Source organism: Coregonus clupeaformis, chromosome 34 (assembly GCF_020615455.1).
Source record: "Coregonus clupeaformis isolate EN_2021a chromosome 34, ASM2061545v1, whole genome shotgun sequence".
Taxonomy (NCBI): Eukaryota; Metazoa; Chordata; class Actinopteri; order Salmoniformes; family Salmonidae; genus Coregonus; species Coregonus clupeaformis.
Window position 1 is genome coordinate 12792292 of NC_059225.1, and position 15770 is coordinate 12808061.

The window sequence follows — 15770 nt, forward strand, 5'->3', positions numbered from 1 at the left end:
ACCTGTCAGTTATAACAACTACCTGTCAGTTATAACAACTACCTGTCAGTTATAACAACTACCTAAACCTGTCAGTTATAACAACTACCCTGTCAGTTATAACAACTACCTGTCTGTTATAACAACTACCTGTCAGTTATAACAACTACCTGTCTGTTATAACAACTACCTGTTTGTTATAACAAATACCTGTTTTTTATAACAACTACCTGTCAGTTATAACAACTACCTGTTTGTTATAACAACTTCCTGTCAGTTATAACAACTACCTGTCAGTTATAACAACTACCTGTCAGTTATAACAACTACCTGTCAGTTATAACAACTACCTGTCTGTTATAACAACTACCTGTTTGTTATAACAACTACCTGTCAGTTATAACAACTACCTGTCAGTTATAACAACTACCTGTTTGTTATAACAACTACCTGTCAGTTATAACAACTACCTGTCAGTTATAACAACTACCTGTCGGTTATAACAACTACCTGTTTGTTATAACAACTACCTGTTTGAAACCCCTCATGCTGTCGGTTATAACAACTACCTGTCTGTTATAACAACTACCTGTCAGTTATAACAACTACCTGTCAGTTATAACAACTACCTGTCAGTTATAACAACTACCTGTTTGTTATAACAACTACCTGTCAGTTATAACAACTACCTGTCAGTTATAACAACTACCTGTCAGTTATAACAACTACCTGTCAGTTATAACAACTACCTGTCTGTTATAACAACTACCTGTCAGTTATAACAACTACCTGTCAGTTATAACAACTACCTGTCAGTTATAACAACTACCTGTCAGTTATAACAACTACCTGTTTGTTATAACAACTTCCTGTCAGTTATAACAACTACCTGTCAGTTATAACAACTACCTGTTTGTTATAACAACTACCTGTCAGTTATAACAACTACCTGTTAGTTATAACAACTACCTGTTTGAAACCCCTCATGCTGTTACTGTCCAAACCAAGTCCTTGAGCAAAAGTCCCTACCACGCACTAGTCTGCTGCTCCATACAGTACCAACCTCCAACATTAGCACACTATGTCTGACAAACACATTCTCCCCCTTTATTCACCTTATGGAACTGTTCTGGAAAGAAAATGACAGTTATTTAGATTTTATTGCATGTCAAATCTATATCTCCTCGTAGATTGCAGGTGTTGATTGTGCAGCCTACAGTGATTTTGAATCCCAGGTTCACAGGTTGTGGGTGAATGGTCGTTTGACAACTGTGGATGAAATGAGTGTTAATGCGTGTTAAGGCGCCATACTTTAGTTGGTATACCTGTGTCTTTAACTCGGATTCATCCTCCTGGTCCGACTGGCAGCAGGGGAAGCACAGAGAGGGAGTTTGATATCAAAACCGGAATACAACACAGGTTATAGCTTATAAGAGGAACTATCAAATAACATCCGATATTGTTGAAATAGAAATGTGAAACTAAAGAACGTAAGACTTCTAGAAGAAGAGATGAGAGTTGAGGTGACTAGTGACTACCCATGTTACAAACCTCAGTGGCTGTCAGTTCACCATCGACCCCAGTGGCTGTCAGTTCACCATCGACCCCAGTGGCTGTCAGTTCACCATCGACCCCAGTGTCTGTCAGTTCAGTCTGTTTAGTAGCAACACAACAATAGAACATCCAATGGAAAAGCGTGAGGAGAAAGACAACTGTGGTTGTTAGGGTCGAGCATTTCCCACAACTCATATTTACCTAAACATTAGCCATTAGCAAAGTGGTTGAACAAAGTAGTGACAGAAAACTTTTTTTTTTTCGGGGTAAAAAAACAACAACAGGAAATGCATTAAAACAATATTCGGATGACCTATGTCAACATAATACCATTAACATACATTACTGATGACTCCACCAGCTTGAGGTCGATCTACCGCCTTATAAATGTTCATCACATATTCAATTAATGTTAGTAGTTTGCCCTGTGGTTTCTACTAAGAATGCTTATCCTAGGTAACTAGTAACTACAGACATTACATCTGCCAAAGTTCATTCAGTTTAAGCTCCTTGTCATCAATTTGCACACTGAATGAACAGTACATCTAAAAAAGCCATTTTTATTTCTACATTTCAAATAGTCTGGCCCTGCCTGTCTCTGAGTGTTCTGGCACTGAAATGAAGTTGCCCCTCTGCCAGAGTAGAGAAGGTTCAGGTCAGATCTCCATTAGTGAGTTATCAGGGACCTACCTACCTGATAGAGAGAGTGGCAGAGCGTGAAAGCACAGGGCGGAATCCCCAGACAATGAGATTTGTGCTGCTTCGTTACCTTAAAAGGAGAAAGGCCATCTGGCTCTAGTCTGTCTGACAGAATAGCTCTGGCTGACGCTAGCTAGTTTCGACTCTTGGCTCCGGCAATAAACAGCTTTCATTTTCAGTCTGGGCACTCAGAGGAATTTGTTTGAATGTATTATAGAATGCTCTCAGGGGTGGGCTGAGAACTGAGATATTTGATTGGGTGTGGAGAACTATACCTTGGTGTCATGTCGAATGGGAGAGGTTGGACTTGGCTGAGAGATCTCGGTGGCTTTCGTGGTCTCATCCTCCACCTCCTCCTCCTCCACCTCCACCTCCTCCTCCTCCTCCTCCACCTCCTCCTCCTCCTCCTCCACCTCCTCCTCTACTTCCACCTCCTCCTCCGCCTTCCTCTCCTCCACCTTTTTCTCCGGTGTCACCGTGGTGATGAGGTCGCTCATGGCGATGCCCTTCGCCCTTCCGTATAGGTCCGAGCCCATCTCTGAAGCATGCACATAGACGCACATGCACGCACACGCACGCACATACCCACACACACATACACACACACACACATACACACACATACACATACACACACACACATACACACACACACACACACACACACATCATTTTCCATTTAGGGAATTGTCATCTTCCTCTAACTGAGGCAATATTGCAGGTCAGCGGGTTGGAGCGGTAATGCTAATAAGCTGCGGTCTGTATCAGCATAGTTGTCACAGCCATTGACTCAGGAGATACAGGATATATTAAATCCCATTCATGTTGATAATAACATATTATCAACATCAGAGCCTTTCTATAAAATATGATCTGTAATTAAAGCAATATTCTGAAATCACACAATACTCTATAATCATTGTGTGGTTTGAAATGACAAAGCTGGTGCATTTCATATACACTATATATACAAAAGTATGTGGACACCACCACAGCATACAATGACATTCTAGACGATTCTGTGCTTCCAACTTTGTGGCAACAGTTTGGGGAAGGCCCTTTCCTGTTTCAGCATGACAATGCCCCCGCACACAAAGCGAGGTCCATACAAAAATTGTTTGTCGAGATCGGTGTGGAAGAACTTGACTGGCCTGCACAGAGCTCTGACCTCAACCACATCGAACACTTTTGAGATGAATTGGAACGCCGACTGCTAGCCAGGTCTAATCGCCCAACTTCAGTGCCCGACCTCACTAATGCTCATGTGGCTGAATGGAAGCAAGTCCCCGCAGCAATGTTCCAACATCTAGTGGAAAGCCTTCCCAGAAGAGTGGAGGCTGTTATAGCAGCAAAGGGGGGACCAACTCCATATTAATGCCCATGATTTTGGAATGATACGTTCGACGAGCAGGTGTCCACATACTAGTGTAATATAGATAATGTAGTGTAGCTGCTCATAGAATCTTATCAGCAGTATGATATTATACGACAATATCATAAAGAGTTTCAGGTAATAATATGCCATTTAGCAGACGCTTTTATCCAAAGCGACTTACAGTCATGTGCGCATACATTTTTACGTATGGGTGGTCCCGGGGATCGAACCCACTACCCTGGCGTTACAAGCGCCATGCTCTACCAATTGAGCTACAGAGGACCACAACAGTAAGCGCCTAGCGAAATACCACGGTCCACATTTATGAGGAGAAAATGTTTTTTCTTATTTGCTATCAGTTTCCATGCTGAGGTTTTTATGATAGGTTGACTACCCTCATCATAAATGTTCTATATACAACTTCTGGACTGAAATGCAAAATCACTGATAACCTGTCATTTTTCAGCACCTCTATACGCAGGCCTTACAAACATTCTTTAACTTACTGCAGCCTTTGAATTTCCCCCATTGACTGGAAATCAAAGGCTCAAACTGCACACACTGAAATACCAATACAAAAACTACTGCATCAGAATCTAAACGAGAAAGGTAATCAGAAATACAGTTGGCCGATGCTAAGGTTTGGATGTGCTGGTAAATGACAAATAAAAGGATGTTACATCATTGCTATTAGTCAGTTACAGATAAGAGAATGTACTGCATCCCTGCCGTGGACCCAAACATAGCTAATAAGCAGTATTCTATCATTCTGGCCAGAAAAATACATATCCTAACCAATATTAACTGTATCTAGGTTAACTTGTACCATCTCCCTACATCTGTGACGGCACAGAAAGCACTCTGACTCCATGTTACGAGCTGGGAGAAAAAGTGAGTAATTGTCGAGTCTCCTTATAGATCCGGGTCACATTAGCCAATAGCGGCCAAGCTAACACAACAAGGCGTTTTTGTTTCCTCCATATTTTTGTCAAACAAACAACTGCAAGTGAACAGCTGTGAAGCAATGGCCATGGTGCATTCACATGCTAGGCGGGGAGCCCCCCCAATCAGCACGGGAACATGCAAGTCTGGTCAGCACTGAGGGAGGAGTCTCTAACAAGGGCCCAAAATACAAAACAAAATGGCCACCGTCAAAGAAGAGGAAAGAAGCAGATATGTGATAATTAACTAGCAGGCATAGCTAGCAGGGGCTACATCTACTGTTAGCACGTACAGAGACACACAGTGCATGATATCTACCTGTTGGTTTAGCGCCGTTAAAACTAGCAGGTGATTTAATTCTCGGGGATACAGACTCTGTTTTTTGGGGCGTATTCCTTTTGGGTGAACTCCTATTGGGTGAACTCCTTTTGGGTGAACTCCTATTGGGTGAACTCCTTTTGGGTGAACTCCTATTGGGTGAACTCCTTTTGGATGTACTCTGCGGAGCTGAGGAGGATTGCATAGAAATTCAATATTATTTGGGAAGATTCAACATTAACATGATTACATAATATTATTCAAATCTGAGCATTAGGGAGTCAGCTGAGCACTTGAGAGAAAGAGGGATAGAATATTGTTGGTTTATATTATAATTCTGTAGAGCTATTGACTATGGATTTGAATACATTAATGTTAGAGGATGTGTAAGTTGTGTCTGGTTCACAGTGTTATGGAAAGCCTCGGTTCAGACTAAGAGATGCAGTTAAGTCATACAGTGCTAGAGGATGGATCCACTTTCGGATGGGAGGAGAACAGACAGTCAGACACTGAACAGTCTCCCATCAATGAGGAGTTTAGACATAAATATCAATGTTGCCTTTTCGGTCCAATGATAATGATGAGTCTGAATCAAATATGGTTCCCGAGGCGGCTCATATTCAATTGGCATCACAGCCAACTGGCAGAGTCTCTCTTCCACATCAGTTGGCTAGTGAAATTCTGCCAAAAGAGCTCTTCACCCCTAGATGAGACATCAGCTGGGGACGCCAGCCACAACAATATTTGCATTCAAATGGACCGGTTTTCATCCACAGTTCTGATATGATAGTGACGGCCCACGCCGGCTCACAGAGCTCTGGAGGTCATAAATAAAATGAAAAACCAAATTCTCCAATTAATCAGTGAATGGGGGAGAACGTGGGGAGAACGGGGGAGAACAGGGGAGAACGTGGGGAGAACGGGGGAGAACGTGGGGAGAACGGGCGAGAACGTGGGGAGAATGGGGGAGAATGTGGGGAGAACGGGGGAGAACGGGGGAGAATGGAGGAGAACGGGGGAGAACGTGGGGAGAACGGGGGAGAACAGGGGAGAATGGGGGAGAATGGAGGAGAACGGGAGAACGGGGGATAACGGAGGATAACGGGGGAGAACGTGGGAGAACGGAGGAGAATGGGGGAGAACGTGGGGAGAACGGGGGAGTACAGGGGAGAACGGGGGAGAACGTGGGGAGAACGGGGGAGAACGGGGGAGAATGGGGGGAGAACGTGGGAGAACGGGGGAGAATGGAGGAGAACGGGGGAGAACGTGGGGAGAACAGGGGAGAACGGGTGAGAATGGAGGAGAACGGGAGAATGGGGGAGAAACGGGGGAGAACGGAGGAGAACGGGGAGAACGGGGGAGAACGTGGAGAGAACGGGGGAGAACGGGGGAGAACGTGGGGAGAATGGGGGAGAACGTGGGGAGAACAGGGGAGAACGGGGGAGAACTGGGAGAACGGGGGAGAACAGGGGAGAACGGGGAGAACGTGGGGAGAACTGGGGAGAACGTGGGGAGAACTGGGGAGAACGGGGGAGAACGGGGGAGAACTGGGGAGAACTGGGGAGAACGGGGGAGAACTGGGGAGAACGGGGGAGAACGTGGGGAGAACTGGGGAGAACAGGGGAGAACTGGAGGAACGGGGGAGAACTGGGGAGAACGGGGGACAACTGGGGAGAACGGGGGAGAACGGGGGAGAACAAAAGCAGAGGGTCGCCGAGCGAAGATGTCAGAACAACACAATGGGGGCGTCTGGTAAATCCCTGTGGCGAGTATCCGTTCCCTCTTCCTACACAGCCGTCGTCACTACGAGCCATTTAACTGCGGCTTCCTCTGTGAGCTGGCTTGAAAAATAAAGGACATTACCCGTGGTCTGGGTCTGGCTGATAGTGACAGGGGAGAGGGGGACGGCCCTGGCTACTCTGAAGGGGTGAAAAGGCGATGTGAGGGCAGAGCAGCGAGGAGAAAACAATGGTTAAAAGCTGTAATAAGTCTTAGCGGCGTACTGAGGCTTTAGCGACTTCACAGCACGGCTGCTTAGGGACGTTCTCTTGAGCTTTCATGTAGACTGGGAAATGGTGAAGCTATCAAGCAAACGACCACATCCAAGACAAACGGCGACCAAAATGGCTCTGTGGAGAATATAAAGTAGCATTGTCACATCGTTCTAGGGATATTCAAGGGAAAGTATACAAAATACCAATTCCCTATTCACGCCAGTGGCACTTGTAAGCCAAGGCGGCTTCCACCCAGTTACGTAACCCTGCACCTTAGAGGCTGCTGCCCTATATACATAGACTTGAAATCACTGGCCACTTTAATAATGGAACACTAGTCAGTTTAATAATGTTTACATATTTTTGCTTTACTCATCTCATATGTATATACTGTATTCAATTATACTGTATTTTAGTCTATGCTCTCCGACATTGCTCGTCCTAATATTTATATATTTCTTAATTACATTATTTTACATTTAGATTTTGTGTGTTATGTGTATTGTTGTGAATTGTTGATATGACTGCACTGTTGGAGCTAGAAACACAAGCATTTCGCTACACCCGCAATAACATCTGCTCAACGTGTATGTGACCAATAAAATTTGATTTGATTTTGATTTGAATGACAGGTCTGGGAGGACATGAGTGAATTTCAATGGTTGTGAAGACCAAATCATGTGTGATTGATTGACATATGTCACAAGGTGTGCAGTGGTATGCCCATTATGACAGATGGGTGCATTGATTGATTGGTGCCTTAGATGCATGGTAAAATGTACTGTCTCTTGACACCCTAAAAGCTGAATTCAACAGCTTAGAGACAGTGACTTCAAAATAGGCTGGACATAGAGACAGAGGAGGACAAGGACAACATGATTTACTTGTTCATTTAGGTTGAGTCGTTTTTGATTGATGTCCTGTAGCTAGCTTTTTGGTGGCACACTGTATGCTTTCAGGCTAACTTTCCCAACACAAACTCTATGGGAAGAAAGGTGACACAATCCTCTTTCATTCGTAAGAGAAATATTGATGGAACTACGAACCTCCGTCCAGGCTGCGCGACATGATGTAGCGCTTGCTGGTGGAGCGCTCAAAGCGTGGCGCCGGGCGGACGATCTGGGAGCTGGCTCGTCGCGTCTGGGCCTGGGTTCTCCCGCTGTAGCGGAACTTAGAACCGAGGTTTAGAAACTTCTTGGGGGGAGTTTCTGGAGACACCAACCTAGAGGACAGAGACAAATGGTGATTCAAAACTTCTTGGGGGGAGTTTCTGGAGACACCAACCTAGAGGACAGAGACGAATGGTGATTAAAAACTTATTGGGGGGAGTTTCTGGAGACACTAACCTAGAGGACAGAGACGAATGGTGATTAGAAACTTCTTGGGGGGAGTTTCTGGAGACACCAACCTAGAGAACAGAGACGAATGGTGATTAGAAACTTCTTGGGGGGAGTTTCTGGAGACACTAACCTAGAGGACAGAGACGAATGGTGATTAGAAACTTATTGGGGGGAGTTTCTGGAGACACCAACCTAGAGGACAGAGACAAATGGTGATAAAACATTTATTAGGGGGAGTTTCTGGAGACACCAACCTAGAGGACAGAGACAAATGGTGATTAAAAACTTATTGGGGGGGAGTTTCTGGAGACACCAACCTACAGGACAGAGACGAATGGTGATTAAACACTTATTGGGGGGAGTTTCTGGAGACACCAACCTACAGGACAGAGACGAATGGTGATTAAACACTTATTCGGGGGAGTTTCTGGAGACACCAACCTACAGGACAGAGACAAATGGTGATTAAAAACGTATTGAGGGGAGTTTCTGGAGACACTAACCTACAGGACAGAGGCGAATGTTGATAAAAAACTTATTGGGGGGAGTTTCTGGAGACACCAACCTACAGGACAGAGACGAATGGTGATTAAAAACGTATTTGGGGGGGGGGAGTTTCTGGAGACACCAACCTACAGGACAGAGACGATGGTGAGGTCAGGAGAACAAGGAGGAGACATGAATCTACGTAGAGGTCAAGAAACTCACACTATTACAGCAGGGATGGGCAAATGATTCTGGAGGGAAGCAGGCTTTTGTTCTAACCCAGCATGAAGATAACCAAGACAATGTACAATAACTATGAATTTACTTTCAAAACCCTACATTGTAATGGCAGATGTCTACACATTGAGGTGGTGGCCCAGGTCTCACCTGAAAAAGGTGTGGTGCTCCACGCAAACCTTCCATAGTCTCTTAGCCGCCCTATGGTTGGGGAGCTTGAACCCGATTGTGCTTTCAAACTGCTCAAACTGACGGCAAAACATACAGAAAAAACACACACACATGTCATTCTATGTGATATCATTCTATGTGATATCATTCTATGTGATGTCATTCTATTTGATATTATTCTATGTGATGCCATTCTATGTGATGTCATTCTATGTGATGTCATTCTATCAATCAATCAATCAATTTTATTTTATATAGCCCTTCTTACATCAGCTAATATCTCGAAGTGCTGTACAGAAACCCAGCCTAAAACCCCAAACAGCTAGTAATGCAGGTGTAGAAGCACGGTGGCTAGGAAAAACTCCCTAGAAAGGCGAAAACCTAGGAAGAAACCTAGAGAGGAACCAGGCTATGAGGGGTGGCCAGTCCTCTTCTGGCTGTGCCGGGTGAAGATTATAACAGAACCATGCCAAGATGTTCAAAAATGTTCATAAGTGACAAGCATGGTCAAATAATAATCAGGAATAAATCTCAGTTGGCTTTTCATAGCCGATCATTAAGAGTTGAAAACAGCAGGTCTGGGACAGGTAGGGGTTCCATAACCGCAGGCAGAACAGTTGAAACTGGAATAGCAGCAAGGCCAGGCGGACTGGGGACAGCAAGGAGTCACCACGGCCGGTAGTCCCGTGATGTCATTCGATGTGATGCCATTCTATGTGACATCATTCTATGTGACGCCATTCTATGTGATGTCATTCAATGTGACATCATTCTATGTGACGCCATTCTATGTGATGTCATTCAATGTGACATCATTCTATGTCATGCCATTCTATGTGATGCCATTTTACGTACATGAAACAGGATAGGGACACTTCTTTCATGTGAGGTGCTTTCATGTCAGGAGGGCCTTATGCTGATATACTTACCTCTCCGGGGCGTATTTTGATGTAGAAATTATTCCTTTTGTAGGAGATCTTGAGGACCTTGGGCCAGGCGAACCTGTTGATGCGCAGGCGGTCGCGGTAGATCAGAAGACCACTGGAGCACACGCCCAACATGATCTCAACACCCTCGGAATCCTGGGAAGGACCGGCAGGAAAACACAGCATGGTCAAGAACCTGACACTATTCAAACTATACTTTTTATTAATAAACATTTTTCAAAATTACTGAAACCTCTGCAAACTGGGATAAAAAATAAATAAATAGTAACTAGTTTCACATTGAGGTAGCCTGGGTGTCAGTCAGTTTGGGCTTGACTCAACCCACTTATTGGATGTTGTCCTCAGTTTAGGGCTAGTCAACTCCCCGCCTGAAGGGCCAAAGTGCTCCTGGTTTTCTTTACTACCTAGTAGTTAATTGATTTAATGATGAATGTCACTAATTGACCCAGAGAGTCCAGAGGTGTTTCGGCCCTCCAGGCCTGGAGTTAAATGGTCCTACTCTACATACAGTATGCCCACTCTTTACTAGACTCCTATACCAAGTATAAATAAGAGAGCTTCCTCTTTTATTTCTTATTTCTCATTTTCTTTGTATTTTTATTTTTTATTCATTTTTTAAATACTTTTTATATATGAAATACTGTACTGTTGGGTAGGGCTTGCAAGTAAATCATTCAACTGTTCTTGTGCATGTGACAAATAAAAACGTGAACATGATAACGGGAAAGGAGTTGACTAATGCCAAGACAGACTGAAAACCAGGCTAAAAAAAGTGTCTTGATTGTTAAAAAAAAAATTGGTTCACAATATCCAGACACCACCACTTTCTCCTACAAAGCAGATAGATGGCCTAAAACAACTGGCGATACAGCAAGCCAATTACAAAAGCATTTCTCAATAACGGATTCAAATGAGCTTTGTAAAAAATTAAAAATGAAATGAAAACATCATATGTCGACGGACATATTTCACAAACTGTCGCCGAAACCAAGAACTCAAGAGTCAAGAAATTGACCTACATTAACAGAAACCAATTATTTTTCCTAAACCGCCTCTTTTCACAGCTCCCACTTTTACTAGTGATATGTCTGGCTTTGTAGCCAGGAGTAGGTCTTGGGCTCTTTCTCAATTGTCAAACAATTCTGTCCTCACCTCGCCTCTTCTCCTTCATTGCACTGATCTGACAGAAGTGACCAGGTGAAAGCCAGCTTAATGATGATCTTCTACCATATTGTTTTTACCTGTCACGTTCCAATCAGTGCAGATGAAGTTAAGGAGACGAGGGGAGGCCAGATTTGGAAGAAATTGAGAGCCAATTTACAGAGCACACTGAGGTACTTGTCTTACCTAACTAAATGTATACTGAACAAAAATATAAACGCAACATGCAACAATTTTAAAGATTTTATTGAGTTATAGTTCATAGAAGGAAATCAGTCAACTGAAATAAATTCATTAGGCCCTAATCTATACATTTCACATGACTGGGCAGGGGAGCAGCCATGGGTGGGCTTGAGAGGTATGATTTTTTCCCCCCACAAAAGGGCTTTATTACAGACAGAAATACTCCCCAGCCACTGCCCCCCCGCTAAATTCTCTAAAACGATGTCGGAGGCGGCTTATGGTACAGAAATGAACATTAAATTCTCTGGCAACAGCTCTGTTGGACATTCCTGCAGTCAGCATGCCAATTGCACACTCCCAAAAAACATTGGACATCTGTGGCATTGTGTTGTGTGATAAAACTGCACATTTTAGAGTGGCCTTTTATTGTCCCCAGCACAAGGTGCACCTGTGTAATGATCATGCTGTTTAATTCGCACCTGTCAGGTGGATGGATTATCTTGGCAAAGGAGAAATGCTCACTAACAGGGATGTAAACAAATTTGTACACAACATTTGAGAGAAATAAGCTTTTTGTGCTAATGGTACATTTTGGGGCTCTTTTATTTCACCTCATGAAAAATGAGACCAACACTTTACATGTTGCGTTTACATTTTTGTTCAGTATAGTTTAGGGTAGTAATGAGCAACACTCAGGTATTTTCAGCTGTGCTGTACTATGAACTATGCTCCAGTTTTATGATCCATGGATGCTGAAGGTCTACAAGGCTGCAGTGGGCATTTTGTCTAAACATTAATTTGCACACCTAAGTACATCGCAATATGATGGCATTGCAAGGATAGTGAATGTAAGGGTGATGGAGGAGTCTATCACTCATGAGGCAGAGCCTATGACTGCAGTGACATCTACTCTTGTCTAAAATCTAATGCCATGTTCCAATGTTCACACTAGCATCCCACTTAAAATGCATGCTTTCTTGCTTCATTCAAGTGGCATGTTAGTGTGGATATTGGAACGTAGCCTATGTGGGGCTAAGATGGCAGATACTAGTCACATGACATCACGATGAAGAGGCCTTCCCCAAAAGGTCTTGAAGTCTGCAGATCAACACAGTCGGGGTGTCACAGAGCAGATGGGGGGACAGAGGGGGGGTCCACAACTCCCTGTGAGTGGGATATGAGCACTGGAGCTATGAGGGGGGGGTGATGTCCTACACCTCACAACAGCCACCTAAGAGGCTACAGCTACAGGCATCCACAATGCCAACTCGAAACTGTGGTGAGCCAACCCACAGCCCCAAACGATGGACTCGAACAGTCCATGGTCATGCACAAAGACAGGGGTTTTTCAGACAGGGACACATGTAACACACATGTAACATACATGTACCTCTACATACACACACACAAAATGCAAGCCTTACCTTGCCCTTAGCTGGAGACAAGCACTCAAACAGGCTTCCTACCAACTATTCAGTAAGAATAAGAAAAAACAATCATTGGCTGTTCTGACCAAACAGAGGGAGGGTTTCCATGCTATCAGTGTCCTCTCTTATTTGGTTATTAATGCAAATCTTAAGTGCTATAGCAGCATGTCATTATTTAATTCTTATAATTTTCAAAGACAAAACACTATGTTTACTCTCTTACACATTTGGTGTGAGGAGAGTGTTGTGAATTTTTTTTGTTTGAATGATTTTTCCACATGGTGCGTTGGTTCACATGAGGTCGGATGATATAACCCAATCAATAGTTGGGTCAGGCTGGCAACAGAAATGTAAATGTCCAAACAATGTTTCTTTGATGAAGACAAAAATTTGCCATATTTGTAAAAAGTTAAGCTATAATAAATATAAAAGCTACTTCTCCTCTACTATTGTTTCTTGAGTATATTCTATCTGACAATGTTATTTTATCTAATTGTGCCATATCCATTCAAATCTATGCCAGCGAATTGGGCCAGAGTTTTTTGATCTACTTGGTTACGTAGATTGGGGTAGTTAGTCCTAAAATGTGATCCCCAGCTGACATGGCAAACAACAGAAACAACCAACAGAGTTACAAAGGAACAATATTCAACACAAAACAGACATTAGCAAGTAATGGGCAGACCATGTATAGTGTAACCATCTCTGATAGGCTAAATTCAGACCATGTCTAGTGTAACCACCTCTGATAGGCTAAATTCAGACCATGTCTAGTGTAACCACCTCTGATAGGCTAAATTCAGACCATGTCTAGTCTAACCACCTCTGATAGGCTAAATTCAGACCATGTCTAGTGTACAAACTGAATTCATTCATTTCGTAGCAAGGTTAAACTAAACTAAACTTCTTTCTCCTAGACCTGGAGTGGGTTTTTGAGGTGTCACTGAGAGCAGTACACAACACCATGGATTGGACCTGAAGTGGGTTTTTGAGGTGTCACTGAAGGAAGTACACAACACCATGGATTGGATCTGAGGGATCAAACAACAACGATCCAAATGGCTATTGAAGCTGCTGGGGGTCAAAGGACAGGGAACCATGCAGCATCATGCAGGTCATAACATGGCTTTTTCAATTCATGACAGGGCTGGCATTTTGAAAAAAAATAACAACAGGGTTGGGGTCAATAACAGGTAGCCTGTTTTGTATAAGTTGAATAAGGCCCCTTTACCTTGGCATGGTGCAGGTCAACTCCGTACATGGAGAGCTTCTTCACGTTTTCCAGGAAGTGCATCTCAGCGTCAGCTGGAGTCATTCCTCTGGAGAGATAAAGATACACAGCGTTTTGAATGGGTTTTTGACAGCTACTTTTGAGACCATGACCTTCTCTTCCATTAGGTTAGACAGACGGACAGACACATGTACAGACCACCAGACTGACTTGTGGTTCTAGACAGACAGATGGACAGACAGCCAGACTGACTTGTAGTTCTAGTCAGACAGACGGACAGACAGACAGAAAAAAAGGTGCTATCTAGAACCTAAAAGGGCTGTCCCCATAGGAGAACCCTTTGAAGAACCCTTTTTGGTTCCAGGTAGAACCCTTTTGGTTCCAGCTAGAACCCTTTTGAGTTTCATGTAGAACCCTTTCCACAGAAGGTTCTACATGGAACCCAAAATAGTTACCTGGAACCAAAAAGGGTTCTACCTGGAACCAAAAAGTGTTCTCGTATGGGAACAGCCGAAGAACCCTTTCGGAACCCTATTTTCTAAGAGTGTAGTTCTCAACAGACAGACTAACTTGTAGTTCTTGTGCAAGTCCATGACCTTCTCCTCCAGCTCCTTGGTCTGGTTGGGGGCGAAGCGGAACTCGCTGACGTAGTCCGTCCCAGACTCCTCGAGATCGTAGTCCCCCAGCTCTGATTGGACCGTGTAGGATCCCAGCACCGTGTGGGTGGCGAACGAGCACGGCAGACGCCCCGACACCACGTCATCCCTCAACTGGAGGCACAGGTAATATCTGGAAGGGAGAGAAGAGGATGAGAGGGTGAGGGACAGATAGAGAGGGGGGGGAGGGGGGAGAGAAGGGAGAGTGAGGGGATGAGAGGGTGAGAGGGTGAGGGACAGATAGAGAGGGATGGGGGGGGAGAAGGGAGAGTGAGGGAGGGAGTTTGTGTCATGAGGAGAGAAAAAAGTGTGAGAAAAAGAGAGAAAGAGCGAGAAAGAGAGAAAGAGAGAGAAAGAGAGAGAAAGAGAGAAAGAAAGAGAAAGAGAGAGAGAGAGAAAGAGAGAGAAAGAGAGAGAAAGAGAGAAAGAGAGAGAAAGAGAGAGAAAGAGAAAAAGAGAGAGAAAGAGAGAAAGAAAGAGAAAGAGAGAGAGAGAGAAAGAGAGAGAAAGAGAGAGAAAGAGAGAAAGAGAGAGAAAGAGAGAGAAAGAGAGAAAGAGAGAGAAAGAGAGAGAAAGAAAGAGAAAGAGAGAGAGAGAGAGAGAGAGAGAGAGAGAGAGAGAGGTAATTGGAAACAGTATTGCATTAATAAAAAAAAGTGAATTTGTTATTATGCTTATATACACTGCGTGGACAAAACATTAGGAACACCTTCCTAATATGGAGTTGCACCCCCTTTAGCCGTCAGAACAGCCTCAATTAGTCGGGGCATGGACTGAAAGCGTTCCACAGGGATGCTGGCCCATGTTGACTCCAATGCTTCCCACAGTTGTGTCAAGTTGGCTGGATGTCCTTTGGGTGGTGGACCATTCTTGTTACACACAGAAGACTGTTGATCGTGAAAAACCCAGTCAGCGTTGCAGTTCTTGACACAAACCGGTGTGCCTGGCACCTACTACCATACCCCGTTCAAAGGCACTTAAATATTTTGTCTTGCCCATTCACCCTCTGAATGGCACACGTACACAATCCATGTCTCAAATGTCTCAAGGCTTAAAAATCCTTCTTTAAC

The 15770-nt window shown here is 43.9% G+C and overlaps 1 protein-coding gene across 7 annotated transcripts in view; it reads right to left on the reverse strand.

The window, feature by feature from the left end:
- LOC121549664 (band 4.1-like protein 3) overlaps window positions 1-15770 on the reverse strand; it is an 82796-nt gene that overhangs the window by 30358 nt on the left and 36668 nt on the right. For all 7 annotated transcript variants that reach the window (XM_045210436.1, XM_045210434.1, XM_045210438.1 and 4 more), the window contains 8 exons: window positions 14615-14833; window positions 14045-14132; window positions 10025-10177; window positions 9075-9172; window positions 7908-8083; window positions 2508-2770; window positions 1585-1632; window positions 1305-1340 (listed from right to left, as the gene is read on the reverse strand). In XM_045210436.1, coding sequence (XP_045066371.1) covers window positions 1305-1340; window positions 1585-1632; window positions 2508-2770; window positions 7908-8083; window positions 9075-9172; window positions 10025-10177; window positions 14045-14132; window positions 14615-14833 — 1081 coding nt within the window. The remainder of the gene's footprint in view (window positions 1-1304; window positions 1341-1584; window positions 1633-2507; window positions 2771-7907; window positions 8084-9074; window positions 9173-10024; window positions 10178-14044; window positions 14133-14614; window positions 14834-15770) is intronic.